Source organism: Mustelus asterias, chromosome 18, assembly GCF_964213995.1.
Source record: "Mustelus asterias chromosome 18, sMusAst1.hap1.1, whole genome shotgun sequence".
Taxonomy (NCBI): domain Eukaryota; kingdom Metazoa; phylum Chordata; class Chondrichthyes; order Carcharhiniformes; family Triakidae; genus Mustelus; species Mustelus asterias.
In genome coordinates this window covers 27,583,648-27,605,631 of record NC_135818.1, presented here as the reverse complement: position 1 = coordinate 27,605,631, position 21,984 = coordinate 27,583,648, and the positions used below count along the sequence as shown (strand labels likewise).

Genomic DNA, 21,984 nt, shown 5'->3' with positions numbered 1-21,984 from the left:
CTACCACTGTTCTGCCCATCTGACCAACCCATCTATATCTTTCTGTAGCCTACAACTATCTCCTTCACTATTAGCCACCCTACCAATCTTGGTGTCATCTGCAAACTTGCTTAACATTCCTGCCACATTTTCATCTATATCATTTATGTATATAACAAACAATAAGGGTCCCAGTACTGATCCTTCTGGTACACCACTAGACACTGTCCTCCAGTCACTCAAACAGGCTTCTACACTACTCTTTATATCCTATTACTAAGCCAATCTCGGATCCATCATGCCAAGTTTCCCTGAATTCCATGTGTTTCAACCTTCTCAATCAGTCTCCCATGTAGGACCTTGTCAAAAACTTGGCTAAAATCCACATAAACTACATCAAGGACAAGGATGAGGGACATCCACTCACGTGATCGCATTTTCAAAAAATTCTAACAACTTTGTTAGACATGACTTCCCTCTGACAAAGCCATGCTGACTATCCCTAATTAACCCACGCCTTTCCAAATGGGTATTAATTCTCCCCTTCAGCATTTTCTCCAATAGTTTCTCTACCACTGAAGTCAGACTCGCCGGTTTGTAATTTCCTGGTTCATCTCTACCATCCTTCTTGAAAAGTGGAATCACATTAGCCGTCCTTCAGTCCATTGGCACTTCTCGTGGCCAAAGAGGAATTAAACATTTGTGTCAGAGCCCCTGCAATTTCCTGCCTCACCTCCCACAGCAGCCTGGGATGCAATTTATCCAGGTCAGGGGATTTGTCCATTTCTAAATCTCCAATACCTCCCCATTTTCTAAGTCAAAGTGTGAAAGTTCCTCACGATCCCTTTTCCCGAATTCTGTACCTATGTTTTCATTTTCCTGAGTGAAGACCAAAGATAACTATTCATTTAACACCCTTCCAATGTCCTGCAGCTTCACACACAGATTGCCCCTTGGTCATTAATGGGCACTACTCTTTCTCTGGCTACCCTCTTCCCTTTAATGTATTTATAAAATCTTAGGATTCTCCCTAATTCTGTTTGCAAGTCCCTTTTCATGCCCCCTATTTGTTCTTCTATTGCTTTCCTATATTCTTCCAAGGCTGAACTGAATTGCTCTCTTTGGACCTCTCTCTTCTTCCTCATCCAGTCCTGAATTATCCTAGACATCTAGGAGAACTTATTGCTCTTACATTTCCCCCTAAAGAATACATGTTGTCCTATTCTCCCCAGCAACTTTTTGAATGCCTCCCCTCAATATTCCACTGTTGAATTATCCGCAAGGAGCTGTTCTGGCCAGGTCCTGCCTTATTTTAATAAAATCTGCTTTTCCCCCAATTCAGGCCATCTTTCTCCTTGTTCATAACAAACTTGAAACGTATCTTGATGTGGTCGCTATTGCTAAAACGCTCCCTCAGTGCCACATTGAACATTTTGTTCCTCAGAACTGGATCCAGCACTGCACCTTCTTCATATTGATACAAAAAAACTCCCCTGGATACATTTCAAGAAATCTTTCTCTAAACCCTCAACAGCATGACTATCTCAATTTATGTTGAAAAAGTTGAAACCCCTAGTATAATTACCCAATTATTACTCTTACACACCTCTGTGACCTGTCTACATATTTGCTCCTCTATTTCCTGCTGACTCTTTGGGGACCTATATTACATTCCCAGTAATGTGACTGCCCTCTTAACATTCCTAAGTTCTACCCACGAAGCCTCATTTAAAGATCCTTCCAAGATATCATCTCTCCTTATTGCAGTAGTTGTCTCCTTAATTAATAATGCTGCGCCACCTCCCTTTTTACACCCTCCCTCTGTCTTGCCTAAAGGTCCTATATCCCACAATGTTAAGTTGCCAGTCCTGCCCTTCCCTCAACTATGTTTCTGTGATAACAATATCATACTTCCATGTGTCAATCTATGCTTTTAACTCATCTTCATTCTAGAAAACTGTACACAAAAGCATTTTTCATTTCACTTCACATTTATTTGGAGGTCTTTTTTTGAAACCCCTGATTGACATGAAAATGTTTAATGCCTTTCCCACTATCTAAGAATGCTGGAGGGTTAGGTCATCAAATACTTCATTAGTTAAGTAAAAACAGTGGATTTGAATAACTCAATGACTAGGTCTGTACAACATAATGTGGTTTAGTCTGTAGTTTGCAGCACAGGACAGCTATATGCCACCCAATCACCACCAAGTCTATCATATTCTTGCACTCCACTCTGTGCAAGTAGCTTTCCAGTACTCATGTTAAGTTGTAGCTTTGATGTTCTTGCAGTCCTTGAGGAGAGACTAAGTCAATTAGGGTTATATTAACTGGAGTTTAGAAGAATGAGAGGGGATCTCATAGAAACTTATAAAATTCTAACAGGGTTAGACAGAGTAGATTCAGAAAGAATATTCCTGATGGTGGGGGGGGAAGTCCAAACCGTGGATCATATTTTGAGAATGAGGTGAGGAGAATTTTTTTCACCCAGAGAGTGGAGAGTGTGTGGAATTCACTACCACAGAAAATAGTTAAGGCCAAGATGTTGTGTGATTTCAAGTAGTAATTAATATAGCTCTTGGGGTTAAAGGGATCAAGGAATATGGGGGGGGAAAAAGGAGGTTCAGGATATGATCAGCCATGATCATAATGAATGGCAGAGCAGGCTCGAAGGGCCAAATGGCCTACTCCTGCTTCTAGTTTCTATGTCCTCAGTATTGAAGACCAGCATTGTCGCCAAAAGGTCTCGAAAAGTGCGTATTACATATATATAATGCCTAGTTAGGTGTACACTTGCAAGTTGAGTTGCTAACCCTCCAGGATAGCCCTGGAATCTTTAGGAATTGAAATTAATTTATTGGAAAATTTGTCAGAAATATTCCCTTTGAACATCTGTTTAATATTAGAAACAGGGGCGGGAGAGAGAGACTTTGACTAAGCAGGGCTGTTGGAGGCAGGAGGTCAAGTGATGAAACCTTGAGAAATAACATCCAACCGAAGCTAACAATCGCACTTTTATATAACTGGACACATGTTGCAGTCAGGATATTGCAGCACAAATTGTGTCTGTGATTGGCTGCAACCAAATGAAAGACTGACGGAGTTCACTAAAATCAGCTGTTGTCAACCGCCATTTTCAGTGGGTCTTCCATAATAACTGTATAATGAATCCTGGTGGGATTATATACTTGAAACATAACCGGCTATGCATGTTTTACATTTCAGGAACCCAGTGTTACCAGGTCAACATCAAACATCTTAAGGTTTAGACTCTGATTTGTTATTCAATGTTTCAAGAGTCCAGTCTTTGAACAGCCAGACACATTTGCCATGTACACAAAAGTCTGAGTTTAGAAGATGAAAGTAGTTCATCTTTGGAATATCATTCCAGGGATGAAGAACTTCAAATAGGTGGTAAGACAAGAGAAACTGAGATTTTTTTAGATTATTTTTATTCACTGGCAAGGCCAGCATCCATTGTCCATCCCTAATTTCCCTCGGGAAGGTGGTGGTGCATGTGGTGTAGGTACATCCACAGAGCTGAGAGAGAGGGAGTTGCAAGGCTTTTAACCAAGTGTCAGTGAAGGAATATCGATATATTTCCAAGTCAGGATGGTGAGTGGCTTGGAGGGGAATTCCCTCTTATCCGCTGCTCGTCCTTCTAGATCAGGGGTCTCCAAACATTTCAGTACGAGGACCACATCGTATATTTTACACATTTTCGGGGGCCAAAGAAAAAAAATTAGTTTTATAAATGAACTGGCGATGATTAAGCCCGTGAGATCGAATGAAATTCACTGTTGAAACAACAGGTTTCAGAACGCAAGACATATCCACATATTTTCCGCACAATGCTTGTTGATGGATAATGCAATGCAGAAACATGGGCTTTGAGAATCCACCAACCTCACAAGCTTTTGTGATTTGTCCAACCAAACCTTTCTTCACCCCAGACATGTTCTTTCCTCCATCAATTGTCACCCATTGCAGTTTATCCCACTCCAGGTTATATTCTAAGTTTTTTGCAATTCTTTGAAGATGTCTTCTCCAGTTACTGTGCTGTGCATGCTATGCACTGATGCTAATTCTTGTGTCACATTAAATTCACTGTCAACGCCACGGATGAATACTAGGAGTTGTGATGTGTCACACACATCAGTCAATTCATCAAGTGCGAGAGAATACAACTGAAAATTTCTTGCTTTGTCTGCAAATTTGATGAAATATATTGCTTCCTATATCCTCAATTCTACGAGCAACAGTGTTTGGCGCAAGACTGATGATTTTGAACAGATTTGCTTTTTCTGGGCATAACTCTTCCACTGCTTCCATTATACACTCTTTGATGAGATCTCCATCGGTGAATGGCTTTCCTCTTTTAGCCAACACATAAGCTAGTTTGTAACTGGCCCTGGTTAAAGCTTCATTTTCAGTTATCTTCTGCGTAAAAAAAGCTTGTTGGGAAAGCAACCGGCATTGCATTGATTCAAATTTTTCCAAACGCTGTGTTCCTGTGAATTGGGAATAACTTGGTTCATGTTTGGTCTCATAGTGCCGACATACATTGTACTCCTTCAAAACTGCAACAGTTTTGTTGCATATGACACACAAGGCTTTATCACCTGCTTGTACAAAGAAGTACTTTACACCCCATTCTTCATTAAACAGGCGGACTGTCCACTTTTCTTTTCTTTTTTTCCCTTCCATAACTGAATTGGTCTGAATTGCCGCCATCATTGTCATTGTTCTCGCTCATTTCAGACAGATGGAGCTAAAGGATTGGATAAAGCAACTGTCACCCCATACAATGCAGAGCAGCAATTGGATAATAGATGCCTCAATTGCTGATTCGTTTAATGAATTGTCAGTCACAGGACGGCTGCTCTGATTGGACAATAGGCCGGTAAAGAGGGCGGGGATTCCCATGGGTCCATCAGACACCGCGCGGAGCGGCAGCAAATGTCCGGTCTGTGGCTTCCGTCCCCGCATCCGGATCCTGAGTCAGCGGTGGGGTTCCAGACACGGGAGTGTTTTCGGCAGCGGGAATCCCATCCCGCCTCACTGGCTGCGGGCCAGATGTTAGCCTGCTGCGGGCCGGATGTGGCCCGCAGGCCGTAGTTTGGAGACCCCTGTTCTAGATACTTACACTCCAGGTTTGGAAAGTGCTTGTCTGGGGAGTCTTAATGTGTTCCTGCAATCCATTTTGTAGATCATACACACTCCTGCTATTGTGAACCAATGGTGGAGGGAGTGAATGTTTGTACATGGGGTTCCATTCAAGTGGGCTGCTTCGTCCTGGATGTTGTCAAGCTTCTGGAGTGTTTAGAATCATAGAACGGTTACAGCACAGAAAGAGACCAATCAGCCCATCTTGTCCATGCCAGCCCAAGGACACCCATATGCCCTTTCTAATCCCACCTTTCTGTACCTGGCCCATACTCACAGAATTATAGAATCCTACAGTGCAGAAGGAGACCATTCGGCCCATCGTGTATGCAATGACCACAATCCCACCCAGGCCCCATCCCCGTAACCCCATACATTTTTACCCTAGCTAGTCCCCCTGACACTAAGGGCCAATTTAGCATGGCCAATCCACCTAACCTGCATATCTTTGGACTGTGGGAAGAAAGCGGGACACCTGGAGGAAACCCATGCAGACACGGGGAGAATGTGCAAACTCCACACAGATAGTGGCCCAAACCGGGAATCGAACCCAGGTCCCTGGTGCTGTGAGGCAGCAGTGGTAACCACTGTGCTGCCCCTAGTCCTATAGCTTACAGCACCCAAGATGCAGATCCAGGTTCTTTTTAAAATAGTTTAAGGTCTCTGCCTCTACCACCAGTTCAGGCAGCAAATTCCAGACATCCATTGCCCTCTGCAGAAAGAAGTTCTTCCTCATAACCCAGCTACACCTTTTGTAACTGATCTTGAATCGATGTCCCCTGGTTCTAGGGACCAAGAGAAATAATTTTATCCTGTCCACTCTATCTCTTCCCCTCAATTTTGTACCCCTCCATCAAGTCACCCCTCAGCCTTCTTTGTCCCAAGGAAAATAAACCCAACCCATCCAATCTCTCTTCGCAGCTACATTTTTCTAACACTGGCAACATTCTTGCAAACCTCCTCTGCAGTCTCTCCAATTACGTCCTTCCTGTAATATGGTGCCCAGAACTGCACACAATACTCCCGTTGTGGCCTCATCAGTGTTTTATACAATTCAAACATTATAACCGTACTTTTATATTCTATATCTCTGACAATGAAAGAGAACATTCCATATGCCTTCTTTACAACCTTATCTACTTGAACTGCTGCCTTTAGGGATCTGTGTATGCCAAGATCTCTCACTTCATTTCATTTACCCCTCATAGTATGTTCCCATTTATTGTGCACTCCCTGTAACTGTTTGACCTCCCTAAATGCATGACTTCACACTTTTCCGTGTTAAAATCCATCTACCACTTGACCGTCCACTCCACAAGCCCATATATATTGTTTTGGAGATTATAACTATCCTCTACATTCTCCACTACTCAGCTGTTGGTGGAGTTGCACTCATCCAGGCAAGTGGAGATTATTTCATCACACTCCTGGCTTGTGCCTTGTTGATGGTGGACTGCTTTGAGAAGTCAGGAGGTGAGTTACTTGCTGCAGGATTCTTAGCTTCTGACCTGTTCTTGTAAACACAGTATTTATGTGGGTAGTCCAGTTCAGTTTCTGGTCAATGGTAACAGGATTTTGATAGTGGAAGATTTAGCAGTGGTAATGCCATTGAATGCCATGAGGCAATGATTAGATTCTCTTTTGTGGGAGATGGTCATTGCCTACCATGAATGTTACTTGGCACTTGTCAGCCCAAACTTGGATATTGTCTAGGCCTTGCTGCATTTCGACATGGACTGCTTCAACATATGAATCAAAATTATACTGAACATTATGTAGTCGTCTTCAAACATCCTCACTATGATGGAAGGAATATCATTGATGAAGCAGATGATTGGCCCTAGGACACTACTCTGACGAACTCCTTGTATAATCCATCATAGGACAAGATGTCTCTCTTCTAGGACCTCCAACAATTTCTTCGAATAAGCATTCCCTTTTGTACAGCAGTCTGATCATTGGTTACTAATTTTTATGCATGAAACTTAATAGAATAGCCAAACCTTCATCAATGTTCAATTGATGGGCATTCAGTTCACAAAGGCTCTACTGCTGATTTGGAAGTGACAGTGTTCAGGCCATATCTTGTTTTCTCTTCAGTAAAGCCATGATCCACGTCTACATATCCACTGTTTTTCTACTGATCATAAGATTTGGTTTGGAGAACACCAGGGGTAATTATGCCCTGATACTTTACACCAGCCTTCAGCCATTTTTTTTCACCAAACTAAGTCAGAATACAAACTACATTCTGCAAATAAAGTTCTTAGTTTCCAAACTTCACCTTTGAGAACCATCCTCTTCTTGCCATGTTATTCTGATCCCAAGCCAGTTGAAGTATGAAACTAGACACTGACACTTTTCTTGATAATAGGTAATGCAGCACTACATATGTCAGCTGCTTACCTCCCAATCCAGTATCTCAGCATTCTCTCTTTATAAATGTTCTGAGTACTTAATTAAACAATGTCCTTCACATACGTATTTTAACAATACAATTAATACCATTAACAAATTGATGCCCAAAAATGAATTTGAAAGTAGATAGGGAGAAGCTGTTTCCACCAGGATTGTTGGTTACCAGTGGACATTCATTTAAAATAATTGCCTAAAGAACCAGAGGAGAATTTGTCTTAGTACAGCAAATTCATGATGATCTGGAATGTACTACCTTAAAGGTAGTGGAAGCAGATTCAAAGATAATGTTCAAAAAGAGATTGGATAAACACTTGGAGGGGAAATATTTGCAGAATTATGGGGAAAGAACAGGGGAATGGGACCAATTGAACAACCAGTTCAAAAAACTATCACAAGCATGAATGGTGTCCAGCTGTACAATATGATTCTACAATCATCCTTTGTAATCCTTTGTAAGCATAGCCAGAGTTATAAGCAACTGTTTATGCCCAAGAAAAAAAGCTCGAGTGTTCTTACAGTTGGATAGCCTTTCGATGAATGGCAATAGGAATACTGTGGCAAGTAACTCACCACCTGACTCCCCAAAGCCTGTCCACTACCTACAAGGCACAAGTCAGGAGCGTGATGGAATACTCTCCACTTGCCTGGATAGGTGCAGCTCCAACAACACTCGAAGTTTGACACCATCCAGGACAAAGCAGCCCGCTTGACTGGCACCACAAACATCCATTCCCTCCACCACCATTGCTCAGTAGCAGTAGTGTGCACTATACAGATTGTACTGCAGAAATTCACCAAAGATCCTTGGACAGCACCTTCCAAACCCACGACAACTTTCATCTAAAAGGACAAGAGCAGCAGATACATGGGAAGACCACCAGCTGCAAGTGGCCCTCCAAACCACTCACCATCCTGACTTAGAAATATATTCATGATGTGGAGATGTCAGCGTTGGACTGGGGTAAACACAGTAAGTCGTCTCACAACACCAGGTTAAAGTCCAACAGGTTTATTTGGTAGCAAAAGCCACTAGTTTTCGGAGCGCTGCTCCTTCGTCAGGTAAGTGGGAGTTCTGGCCACAAACAGGGCATATAAAGACACAAACTCAATTTACAAAATAATGGTTGGAATGCGAGTCTTTACAGGTAATCAATTCTTAAAGGCACAGACAATGTGAGTGGAGAGAGGGTTAAGCACAGGTTAAAGAGATGTGGTGGTTCATTATGGCAGGTTGAATAGGTTGAAAGAATATAATATTAAGGGTAAGATGCTTGGCAGTGTGGAAGATCAGAAGGATCTTGGGGTCCGGGTTCATAAGACGCTCAAAGCAGCGTCGCAGGTAGAGGCTGTGGTTAAGAGGGCATATGGAGTACTGGTCTTCATCAATATAGGAATTGAGTTTAGAAATCGGGAGATAATGCTGCAGCTGTATAGGACCCTGGTCAGACCCCACCTGGACTACTGTGCCCAGTTCTGGTCGCCTCATTACAGAAAGGGTGTGGAAGCCATAGAAAGGGTGCAGAGGAGATTTACAAGGATGTTGCCTGGATTACATGGCATGCCTTATGAGGATAGGTTGAGAGAGCTAGGTCTTTTCTCCTTGGAGAGGCGAAGGATGAGAAGTGACCTGATAGAGGTGTATAAGATGTCGAGGGGTATTGATAGAGTGAATTCTCAGAGGCTTTTACCTCGGGCTGAAATGGTTGCCACAAGAGGTCACAGTTTAGGGTGCTGGGGAGTAGGTAGAGAGGAGATGTTAGGGGTAAGTTTTTCACTCAGAGGGTGGTGGGTGCGTGGAATCGGCTGCCGGTAGTGGTGGTGGATTCGATAGGGTCTTTTAAGAGACTTTTGGATACGTTCATGGAAGTTAGTAAGATAGAGGGCTATAGGTAAGCCTAGTTGGTAAGGACATGTTCGACGCAACTTGTGGGCTGAAGGGCCCGTTTGTGCTGTAGCTTTTCTATGTTCTATGTATTGTCTCCAGCCAGGACAGTTAGTGAGACTTTGCAAGCCCAGGCAAGTTGTGGGGGTTACAGATAGTGTGACATGAATCCAAGATCCCGGTTGAAGCCGTTCTCATGTGTGCGGAACTTGGCTATCAGTCGCTGCTCAGCGACTCTGCGTTGTCGTGTGTCGTGAAGGTTGCCTTGGAGAACGCTTACCCGAAGATCAGAGGCCGAATGCCCGTGACCGCTGAAGTGTTCCCCAACAGGAAGAGAACACTCTTGCCTGGTGATTGTAGAGCAGTGCTCATTCATCCGTTGTCGTAGCGTCTGCATGGCCTCCCCAATGTACCATGCCTCGGGACATCCTTTCCTGCAGCGTATCAGGTAGACAATGTTGGCCGAGTTGCAAAAGTATGTACCATGTACCTGGTGGATAGTGTTCCCACATGAAATGATGGCATCCGTGTCGATGATCCGGCACGTCTTGCGGAGGTTGCTGTGGCAGGGTTGTGTGGCGTTGTGGTCACGGTTCTCCTGAAGGCTGGGTAGTTTGCTGCGTACAATGGTCTGTTTGAGGTTGTGCGGTTGCTTGAAGGCAAGGAGTGGGGGTGTGGGGATGGCCTTGGCAAGATGTTCGGTTTACTGCACCGACCTCCTCAGAAGACAAACACAGGACACGGCAGACAGAGTATCCCTTCGTCGTCCAGTACTTCCTCGGAGCGGAGAAGCTACAACATCTTCTCCGGAGCCTTCAACATGTCATTGATGAAGACGAACATCTCTAGTTTGTGGCTTTTGCTACCAAATAAATCTGTTGGACTTTAACCTGGTGTTGCAAGACTTCTTACTTGGAAATATATTGCCATTCCTTCCAAGTCGCTGGGTCAAAATCCTGGAATTCTCTGCCTAATGACATTGTGGGTCAACCCACAGCATGTGGACTGCAGCATTTCAAAAAGGCAGCTCACCACCACCTTCTCAAGGGCAATTTAGAAATGGGCAATAAATGCTGGCCAACCAGTGACGCCCATGTCCCTCAACTGAATGAAACAAAATCAAGTCAACCTTCCTAACTGAACTCAAAACGAACTTCAAATTACTGGCATCTGTGGAGAGAGAATAGAGCCAATGTTTCGAGTCTGGATGACCCTTCGACAGAGCCTGCTTGAGTTCTGATGACAAGTCATCCAGACTCGAAGTGTTGGCTCTATTCTCTCTCACAGATGCTGTCAGACTTGCTGAGTTTCTCCAGCATTTTGTTGTTTTTTTCAGATTCCAGCATCCACAGTATTTTGCCTTTATTCAAACTACTAACAGTTATAGAGTCATTGACATACAGCATGGAAACAGGCCCTGTGGCCCAACTCATCCATGCCGACCAGGTTTCCTAAACTGAACCAATCCCATTTGCCTGCATTTGGCCCATATACCTCTAAACCTTTCCTATCCATGTACCTGTCCAAATGTCTTTTAAATGTTCTAACTGTACCTGCCTCTACTATCTCCTCTGACAGCTCATTCAATATATACACCACCCTCTGTGTGAAAATGTTGCCCCTCAGGTCACTTTTAAATCTTTCCTCTCTTATCTTAAACCTATGCCCTCTAGTTTTCGACTCCCCAACCCTGGGGAAAAGACCTTGACTGATCACCTGATCTATGCCCCTCATGATTTTATAAACCATTATACGGTCACCCTTCATGATCCTATGCTCCAGGGAAAAAAGTTCCAGCCTATCCAGCCTCTCCTAATTCAAACCTTCCCGTCCCAGTACCATCTTGTAAATCTTTTTTTGCACCCTTTCCAGTTTAATAAATTTCTTCCAATAGCAGGGTGACCAAAATTGTACGCAGTATTCCAGATGTGGCTTACCAATGTCTTGTACAGTTGTAACATAGTGTCCCAACTTCTGTACTCAATGCTCTGACAGAAGAAGGCAAGTGTGCCAAACACCTTCTTCACCACACTGTCTATCTGTAATGCCATTTTCAAGGAACTATGTACCTGCACCCCTAGGTCTCTCTCTGTTCTTATATCCTCACTCATTTCCACCTGTACTGAGGGACCAGGCTGGGCTAGAGATACCAAGGACAACCATGAAGTGAATAGCTAAAGCTTCAGTGATAAAAAGAGATAAGAATGTCAATGGCTGGAACAACGAATGCCTCAGCCCCCAAGATGAAGCAGTTCAGAAATACAAATTGTGCAATATTAGAAGGCAGCTGAAGCTGTGTAGTCAGCCACTGGAATAGATCCATTTCAGCAAACATACCCTTAAAAACAGTAGCTGTCAATGTCCTGGTGAAGTGAAAAAAATTGAATCAAAGTATCACACACGGTGGGTCAAAAAGTGAATAGGGCATTCAGCAAATCAAAATTCCAAACAAACATCATTTACAAAAATAAGCAAACATTAGGTGGCGAAACATAACTTTCCTAATAACATTAAGATATCATACTGAAAGAAACTGTAAATAACAGACCTCAAGATTTCCAATTATGTTGACAACACAATTGAGACCAACTAAGGAACCTGGACAAAAGTGTGACGATGTGTTAGAAAAGGGATTAGCATATGTCAAGCCACTTTCATTTTTTTTTAAGCTATCATACCCCACAACTAGTTATATAGAAACATAGAAAATAGGAGCAGGAGTAGGTCATTTGGCTCTTCAAGCCTGCTCCATCATCCAACATGATCATAGCTGACCCTCTAGCTCAATGCCATACTCCAGTGCTCTCCCACGCCTCTTGACACCTTTAAAGTTCAGATATAAAGTTAAATCTGCAGATTTTATTAAATCTGGTGCACAAGCCATGTTACTGCCTTGTTCTCAGCAGATAACACGTAGGTCTCACTTGGGCCAAAATAACAACTGATAATTGCTAGGAGCAATACAATCTCCACTGATTCCATGTACCCCTCTCCATTGAAGTCATAATGCGTGTGGTAGTCATGATGACATCGAGTATGTATTGCGCATTTAATGCTTGATTTGTCAGTCACATCAAGCCTCCCTTGGAGTACACTGCCACTAAAACAAAGGAAGAGTAGCAATGTCACCCAAGGTGTAAATCTGGAGGCACAGTGTAAATTTGCAGGTCACTCTCCCAGTATCCAGCCTGCAGTAATAAAAGGCTCCTCAATGTAAAAAAGTCATCAGATTTATGTGGCATAATATTTTTTTTAATGGAACGCTATCAGTAACCATCCTTGTGAAGTAGAAGCATATTGTGCAGTAGTTGTACATACATGAATGAAAAAGTTTTAAAATTGAATAAATGCCAAATCCAAATTCAAACGACTGTAATCTAAAACAATGAAAACCCAGAATTCCCATGGCAACAAATGATTTCTCCACTGCAATTAACTTGGGACAGACCAATAAGAGGGTGAGGGAAGTGTCGAAATTAAGAAAACGCAAGACTAGATTTAATTGATCTGCTTGGCCACCATCACCAGACAAGCTACAATCAATAAAGACCAAATGTTTCTGGAAAAGCATCTTACCACAATGTCTTCTGAGGCACCATGTTCATGTTTTTTACAGGCAGGCCCAGTCTTCCAGGCTTCAACATCTCCACAGTCACAAAATCCTCCTCCATAGGAAGAATTCATCTTCAATACATGAAACAAACAGTGTGTTAAATAATGAAGAAACATCAGTTTTAAAAAATTAGAAAAATGGCACAATATTTACTGATACTCCATCATAAAATGTAACACAAAATGCAAGATACCTAACACCCATTCTTCTGCTGCACAGTCACAGAAGAAAGATTGATCTGGAACATCCTCAGCCACTATTGCATGCATTTAGCAGCAGCCCAAGAGCTCCAGAGGCAGTACACCAAAAACTGGTTACAGCAAATGAATGGTCCAAGTGCAAAAGCAAAGTTAAGATTTTTATACAAACAAAACAAAATGCACCCATACCATGCAACTGTTCAGAAAATGAACGCTCGAATGGAATTAGTTTCATGTGGCAACATCTCATACACAATTTTGTTTGGAACAAGTGAGACCAATTTTAGTGCTCCTCACTTCTGCTCTGCCTGTGATAAGCTAAGTCATAACAAACCGCATATAGAAATGGGAATCCATTTGGTATGCATGTGATTCATCTACACATCGGAATCAAATAATCACCATTTTGAAAAAAAAATGCTTTCAACAGCATGGTCCTATATGTTCTCTCATTGAATGCCACTATTTTGAAGAGCAGCAGGGAGAGTTTTCCCAGTGCGACACTCCTCTAGTTACAGTTCGCCATCCAGAGAAGGACCCATTTATCCCAACTCTCTGCTTTCTGTCAGTCAGCCAATCCTCTATCCAAGCCAATATTCCACCCCCAATCCCTGGGATCTAACCTTCTGGATTTGTCTTTTATACGGTACCTTGTCAAATTCCTTCTAGATTTACCACATCACAGGATCCCCATTATCCAGCTTGCTGGTTACTTCCTCAAAGGACTCCAAGAAGTCTGTCAAGCACAACTTGCCCTTCATAAAACCGTGCTGACACTGACATTGTGGGGGTTTGATGAGTATAAATTAGCTGCCATGTTAAGTTACAACAGTGACTAAACTGAAAATTAGTTAATCAGCTGTGAAACAGTTTGGAACATCCTAACATTGCAAAAGGCATTAAAATGCTTTATTTAATGAATGGAAGTTTGACTAATGTTGGATGTTTCTTTGAAGCACACCAATCACAGTATGTCTTGTTTCCAATGGTAACTGCAAAAAAGGCAATGAAACCAGATTGGTCACACTTGCCAAACTGCCAAGTGTTGTTCCGCCTAATTGGCAACAAACATGGTAAACATGTTCACAGGATCCGAGTCAGTTGCAAACCAGATGCGACATCTGCTGCTCCCATGATCCATAAAACTGGCACAGCCAGTGACAGGTGCTGAAGTTGCCAGGAGCAGTACTTTTGTCAGAAGATAGAGATAGAACTTCTTAATTTTGCTTCCAACCATCACATCTCGATGTTTATTCTCTGCTACCATGTTATAAATTCACTGCTCATTCATGGAGTAAGAGAGGAACCAATCTTTCCTTAATGTAAGTTTAGTCACACAACCAATAGCACACAGGTACAAATGGCAGAGGATTTGAATATGGAGACTGGTGGGGTGGAAGCTGAGGACAAGGAGAAATGCATCATGGTTCTGATGGCGTTGATGGCAGGGAGGAGAGCAGTCCTCGGTATGGCTAGTATTTACCATACTAGCACTCAAGCATTCCTTTGTCCTCAACCAACGCTTTGTGGAACACCTCAGTTCAATCCACAAGCGCGAGCACAAGTTTCCAGCCACCTTTCGTTTAAATTCGCCACTTAGCTCCCACTCGGACCTTTCTGCCATTAGACTCCTGCACTTTTCCAATATAACTCAACACAAGCACATCATCTTTCAACTGGGCACTTTAGTCCTCTGGACTTAACATGGAGTTCAACAATTTTAGATTGCATCTCTGCCCCTCTTTCATTGAGCTTTTCTTTGCTGGTTTATTTTTTTTCACTCAGTTTTTTTTGCTCCTTGGGTGACAGCTATTCAGGATCCTGCCAATATTTACTTGTCCCTTCACCACTTCCTTCGGCCTTCTTTCTCCCCTGATGCTGGTTGCCAGACCTGCTGAGTACTTCCAGTATTAATTCTAAAAAGCTGGCAACAGGGAACTGAGTTCTAATGGCACATTATCATTCTGATAAGTTTGTGCTCCTTTTTTATATTTATTTAGGTCGAGGTTCCCTTTCTTTCAGGAGCCGAGGGCAATGGTTGCTGGTGGGGCAGACTCTGTGTGGGGCCTGCCTCTTCACTTTATTTTCCCCCAAAGCGTTCAAAAAATGGAGGGAAAACCCAGCAGGACAGCTGGTGAGCTGCCCTTCGCTTTTCCTGCTGGTTGTTTTGAAAAGAAAATCTGAAAATTCTGCCCATCAACTCAAAGTAAAGAATTGCTCAGCTATGTAACTGCATTACAGACAATCCCTAAAACCAAGCAATGGTAGCATACAGTTTTTAATTTTTCCCCCCACATGAAATATTAGTAGGTACAGAGGGAGTCCGAGTTACAGACAGGCTTCTTCAGTACTGATATGCGCATAATCAGTTAGGCTGACAGCAACTACGTTCCCTGGCCGTTTCTCTCAGCAGATGACCAAAAGCAGCAGGTGCAAATTCAAATGCATACATATCCAATCTAACAGATTTCATTAAAAAGAATTCCTGTTAGTTTTACAGCATCCAAACACAGGGCTTCCGCCAACATTAAGTTCAAGGGGAGCAGGAGCATAACAACCATCAACTCCAAGTCACACAACATCCTCCATGATTGTTTGGACTGCATCCTTGAATTGTCTACCCAGCAGAACTGTAGGAGCACCTTCAAGCACATGAGTACGCAATTGAAGGACAAGTAGTGATGGACAATACATACCAGTTTTGTCAACAAGGTCCACACACTAAGAATGATTTTTTTCTAAACAAAACGTCTTACAAGTACTACTAAACGCTTTCGCAAATAAAATTAAAATGCAACACAAAGAAACACAAGCAGCAGAACATACTATACCTTGTACCGATGATTTCGGTGAACACTGTTTTGGAAACAATCCATGCATAGTACACACGTGGGATCTATTGCACAGTCTCTGTAATAAAAATGGTACAGTAACTGTTTGTTATATTCTGACCATATTTGTGACATTCTTCATCAGTCACAGAATCAACCAAAGCCAGTCATTTGGCCCATCATGCCAGGCCAACTTCCAAAGAGCTATTAAATTAGTCCTACTCCCTTACTCTTTCCCCATAGCATTTAAATCTCACTGCTTCAAGTATATATCTGTTTTCCTTTTAATAGTTATTGAATCTACTTCCATCACCTTTTCAGACAGTTTATTCCAAATCATTACATTACATTAACAAAAAGAAATTCTCATCTCCTTGATTCTTGTACCAATTATTTCAAATCAGAGTCCTCAGATTACCGAATTTCCTGCCAATATAAACTTTTTCTCCCCATCTGTTCTATTAAAACCCCTCACCATTCTAAGTATCTCTATTCCATCATCCCTCAGTCTTCTAAAAGATAACCCTTGCTTCGCTTCGGATACCTCCACATAACTGAAGCCCCTCGTCTCTGGTACCATAAGAATATTCATATTGTTGAAGTTCCAATCCTGGTGGCATTACTGTTGAGAGATGCTGAAAGGAAGTCAAGTGTTGGAAAAAAACAAATGTGCATTTATATAGCATCTTTCATGATCTCAGCACATCCCAAAGCCAAAGAAGTAATTTTGAAATGGGGTAACCACTGACTGTAAAGCACACTCCTTCAGTACCACAAGTCTGTAAATGAACGTATGAAAGACAAATCCTGCTCTTTGTCATGTATACATGATGTAAAAAAGGCAGAGGCCACAACTGATTGCTTGCATTACACTGGAATGAAATAAGAGGGAAGTTAATTATGAATGGATTTAGAGAGAACGGAAGGAGAAACTGTTATTTTAACTTTGTATTTAGTTGGCCACTCTAGCTGCGCTCTGCCCTACATCGCCACAATTAAAGCTTAAACTAAGGCTCCAGCTGTTCTCTCAGGTGAACATTAAAGATCCTATGTTAAAATTTAAAGCAGAGCACACAAGTTCTTTTTGGTGTTGTTGTCAATATTTCTCCCTCATAGTGATTATGATGTGGAGATGCCGGCGTTGTACTGGGTTGGGCACAGTAAGAAGTCTCAGAACACCAGGTTAAAGTCCAGCAGGTTTATTTGGTATCACAAGCTTTCAGAGCACTGCTCCTTCATCAGCTCACCTGATGAAGGAACAGCACTCCAAAAGCTCATGTTACCAAATAAATCTGTTGGACTTTAACCTGGTGTTGTGAGATTTCTTACATGGTGATTATGGTGTTGAACTAATGATCTGAAGATCCAAGTTCATTCATGGCAACTGGGAAATTTAAATACAGTAAATTGAATGAAACTAGAATAAAACAGAATAATAAGCTTCAATCAGTATTGCAACAACAGAACTGCAAATTGAAATTGTCAAAATATCCATCACATTCACTAATATTCTTCAGGGAAGGATTTTACCTGATCTGGTCTAAATGTGACTCCAGATCCAAAACAATGTGTTTGACTCTTTTAACTGACTTCTGAATTTACCTCGCAGACCAAAAGGCCACAAGACATAGGAGCAGAAGTAGGCCATACGGCCCATTGGGTCTGCTCCACCATTCAATGAGATCATGGCTGATCTGATAATACTCAACTCCACTTTCCCACCTTATCATCATAATCCTTGATTCTCTTGCTGATTAAAAATGTCTATCTCAGCCTTGAACATACTTAACGACCCAGCCTCTACAGCCCTCTGCGTAAAGAATTCCACAAACTCACTACCCTCTGAAGGAGGAAATTCCTCCTCTGTCAGGGGGTAGTGAATGTGTGGACCAGTTATATGGGGATGGGCAATAAATGCTGACCTTGCCAACAATGTTCATACCTTGTACATTAATGAAAATTACATTATTACCTCATTGGTATTTGTGGGATCTTGCTCCACACAAAATAATTGCAAACTATGTGGGACATTTTGAGATTATGAAAAGTGCTGCATAAATGTAAGTTTTGTTTGTTCATACAGCACTGAAATGTCAGCCTGGATTGTGTGTTCATGCCTTGGAAATAGAACACCATTTTCTGACTCAAAAAAAGTGCGACCACTTTAACTCGGATCAACAGCAGCAAGACTTGATAAGGTGGCAAATCGGCTATGTGAATATTGTATTCATAGGATGCAGTGGGATTGGTTGGCAACATGTTAACATTTGAAAAACAGTAGATTTTCTTGAATTATGGGATTATGACCATGATCATGATGGCACTCAGGAGAGACATGCTCTTCCTGAAACATATTATAAAATGCTACGAAATTCAGCAAGGCTTCACATAATGAGAAAGTACTCCAAACCAACTACTAATTTCAACTATTAAAGACTTTCAAAAGTTCATAATTATCCGTGGCACTGTCAGAGGTGTCACCTTTCAAGTGATATAGTAAGCCAAGCCCCTGTCCGCCCTCATGTAAAAAGCAGTGAAGCACTCCCTGGTGTCCTAATCAATATTTATCCTTCAATCAACATGGATAAAGACAGATTATTTAGTCATTATAGCATCCTTGCTTTTTGAGAGAGCTTGTTGTTTGCAATCTAAATGTTGAATTTCCCCATAAAAGTGATTACCCTTTAAAAGTACTTCACAGAATATAAAGTGCTTTGAGATAGTAAAAGGTGTGATATAGAAGCAATTTTTTCCTTTCTTGGATTTCTTTTGCAGAAAGTAACAGTATTTCAGCTGCCTTTGAATTCAGCGGGAAACAAGCAAAAGGCGCCTGAACACTATCGGTCGCAAGAGGGATAAAGCCATTTATAAAGTCCAGAAACAGAATAATGCGCTCAATTTGCACAACTTCTTACCGGCAAGAATACGTAGTTTCTCCCCCTTTGAAAACTCGGCCACAGAGCTGTGAAGAACTATTGCTTTGTTCCAGCTTTGCAAAGCCATCTGCTGGGGTTTCTCCGAACAGAAACCACTCCAAGGTTTGCAGTAACATTTGGTAGGCCTGTTCATCCTCAGGTGATTTGACATCTGATTCCGAGCAATGCATAGGAGGTACATATTGCTTCAGGTGTTGATATATCCCCAAACACAAGTCAACTCCTTCCTGCCAATTCTGTGTGAAGAAAAGTAAATGTCAGTTGCAACCAAAACTTCCCACTCTTACCTGCTGTACCAAATAGTCACTTGCCAACAATGTTCATACCTTGTACATTAATGAAAATTACATTATTATCTCATTGGTATTTGTGGGATCTGGCTCCACACTAAATAATTGCAAACTATGTGGGACATTTTGAGATTATGAAAAGTGCTACATAAATGTAAGTTTTGTTTGTTCATACAGCACTGAAATGTCAGCCTGGATTGTGTGTTCATGCCTTGGAAATGGAACACCATTTTCTGACGCAAAAAAAAGTGCGACCACTTTGAGGAATTGAGATGTGCTGTCAAAGCTTTTTGTCTTGCACTCATCAGGACAAATTTACAAGAATGCCAAATTTCGAAGGGAACATCAATTTTAACTAAAGAAAAACTTGGGGGACAGCCATTCCCTGGTTCATTCCCCAGGGAAATGCCTTGACCAGAGTTGACCTACATAGTTTGAATTTAAACAAAAGCTTGGGAGTTAACCAAGAAGATAAATGTAAAATACTGCGGATGCTGGAATCTGAAACAGAAACAGAAAAGGCTGGAGAATCTCAGCAGGTTTGACAGTATCTGTGGGGAGAGAATAGAGCCAACGCTGAGTCTAGATGACCCTTTGTCAGAGTTCTGACAAAGGGTCATCTAGACTCAAAACGTTGGCTCTCTTCTCTCCCCACAGCTGCTGTCAGACCTGCTGAGAGTTTCCAACATTTTCTGCTTTTGCTTTGGTAGTTAACTGTTTCCGTAGCAAGTTAATTTATTAGTCACAGGTAAGGCTTAACACTGCAATGAAATTGTGAAATTCCTAGTCGCCACATTCCGGCACCAGTTCAGGTTAATGCTCCTAATCAGCACGTCTTTCAAACGGTAGCAACAACTCTGCCACTCAGCACTCTTTTCTCATTCAGTGTAAGTGTTGTTGTTCTCTTTGAAATTTGGTATTCTTGTGAATCTGTCCAGATGAATGCAAGGTGAAAAGCTTTGGCAGCATGCTTTTTGTTTTCAGCAATACTTAAGTTGGGTTCCCTGAACTGTTGACTGTTTCTTAGCAGAAGTTTAAGAAAAATCAGAATAGCTTAGACTATTGCTGGTTTAAGCACTTACAGTCTATAAGTGTTTTAAAACCATTTCTTATAAAGGGCGGCACGGTGGCACAGTGGCACAGTGGCTAGCACTGCTGCCTCATGGCGCCAGAGACCTGGGGTTCAATTCCCCTTGTGTGACTGTCTGTGTGGAGTTTGCACGTTCGCCCCATGTCTGTGTGGGTTTCATTGGAGTGCTCCTGTTTCCAAAGGTGTGCAGATTAGGTGGATTGGCCATACTAATTTGTCCCTTAGTGTCCCAAGATGTATAGGTTAGAGAATTTAGCAGGATAAATAGGTGGGGTTACAGGTATAGGGTCTGACTAAGATGCTCTGTCAGAGAATTTCTGCAGCTAGATGGGCCAAATGGCCTCCTTCTGCACCATAGGGATTCTATGAAAGCTTTGTGTTATAGCATGGTTTCTTTTGTACAATTTGATAGGGCGTTTACGATAACATATCTTACCAAAACCAGTAATTCACATCATAACCATAAAAGAATAACTCTGAATACCACAGAACAAATACGGGAACCACCTAATTTTCCTTTCTGTAATATGCTACTAGCATTGGGACTTTCCATCCTGCAGTTCTAAAACATGCTAATGCTATTTTGATGCATGCACTGTACTTGTGAGCACCAGCTGCCATAAACAGGAAATTTGTTACTACTTTCTTAATTTGGAAGTCACGAGTAAGGATGACATTTATAGCCCATCTCTAGTTGCTCTGAGCAGGTGATGGTGAACCACCTTCATGAACCACTGTAACAGTTTAATATAACTGAGTGTCATGCTTGTCCACTTTCACAGGGCAGAGACTGTGATTCGCCCTGGCTCCATATATATGTGTATAGTTGAGAATACAAGAGAGAGAGAAGAATGTCAGGTTGAAAACAATTGTGCTTCAAACGGTCTGTTCACTTCCAAGATAAAGAAAATTAGGATCTCAAGAACAGCTCATCAGCATTTCTTCTTGGATACAAAAGAGCATGTGATCACCTGATGAAGGAGCAGCGCTCTCAAAGCTCATGATTCCAAATAAACCTGTTGGACTTTGACCTGGTGCTGTGAGACTTCTTACTGTGATCCACTTTGCCATGGAGATGGACTTTGGGAGGGAAAGGGTCTTTGAGAACGCAAAGACAAGGTTAGTCTACCAGGATCCAGGAAAGCAACCATAGGCAGCAGAAGCTGTGGTTCACTGCTGTGTACTGAACTGATCACAAATTTTGGATGGGTGAGAGCAGCCATAGATTAAATTTGATTATATCTATATTTGCTATTCCTACACCAGATTGCTTCCAAAGCAATAGTAAAGTGCATTTAATTACTACAGCATACAGAGAGTTGCATTTGAAGACAAATGCAAGCTTGCAACTAAGCATAAAGTTCTTTCTGAAATCTCTCCAAAATGATAGTTTTAAAGACATTCTGTTTGTTCTGTACACCGAGTAAAGCTTTTGATAGAAAGAAAACTTTAGCTCACAGTATACTATGCAATAGATAAAAAGTATGGCGAAGCAACAGGATGTGGAGATGCTGGCGTTGGACTGGGGTAAGCACAGTAAGAAGTCTCACAACACCAGGTTAAAGTCCAACAGGTTTAT

At 41.9% G+C, this 21,984-nt stretch overlaps 1 protein-coding gene across 1 annotated transcript in view; it reads right to left on the bottom strand.

Annotated features, from left to right (window-relative positions):
* The window catches only part of ubr1 (ubiquitin protein ligase E3 component n-recognin 1), a 222,574-nt gene that overhangs the window by 192,407 nt on the left and 8,183 nt on the right, over window positions 1-21,984 (bottom strand). The window contains exons 2-4 of the mRNA XM_078233618.1: window positions 19,005-19,261; window positions 16,090-16,168; window positions 13,022-13,129 (exon numbers count right to left, since the gene is read on the bottom strand). Coding sequence (XP_078089744.1) covers window positions 13,022-13,129; window positions 16,090-16,168; window positions 19,005-19,261 — 444 coding nt within the window. The remainder of the gene's footprint in view (window positions 1-13,021; window positions 13,130-16,089; window positions 16,169-19,004; window positions 19,262-21,984) is intronic.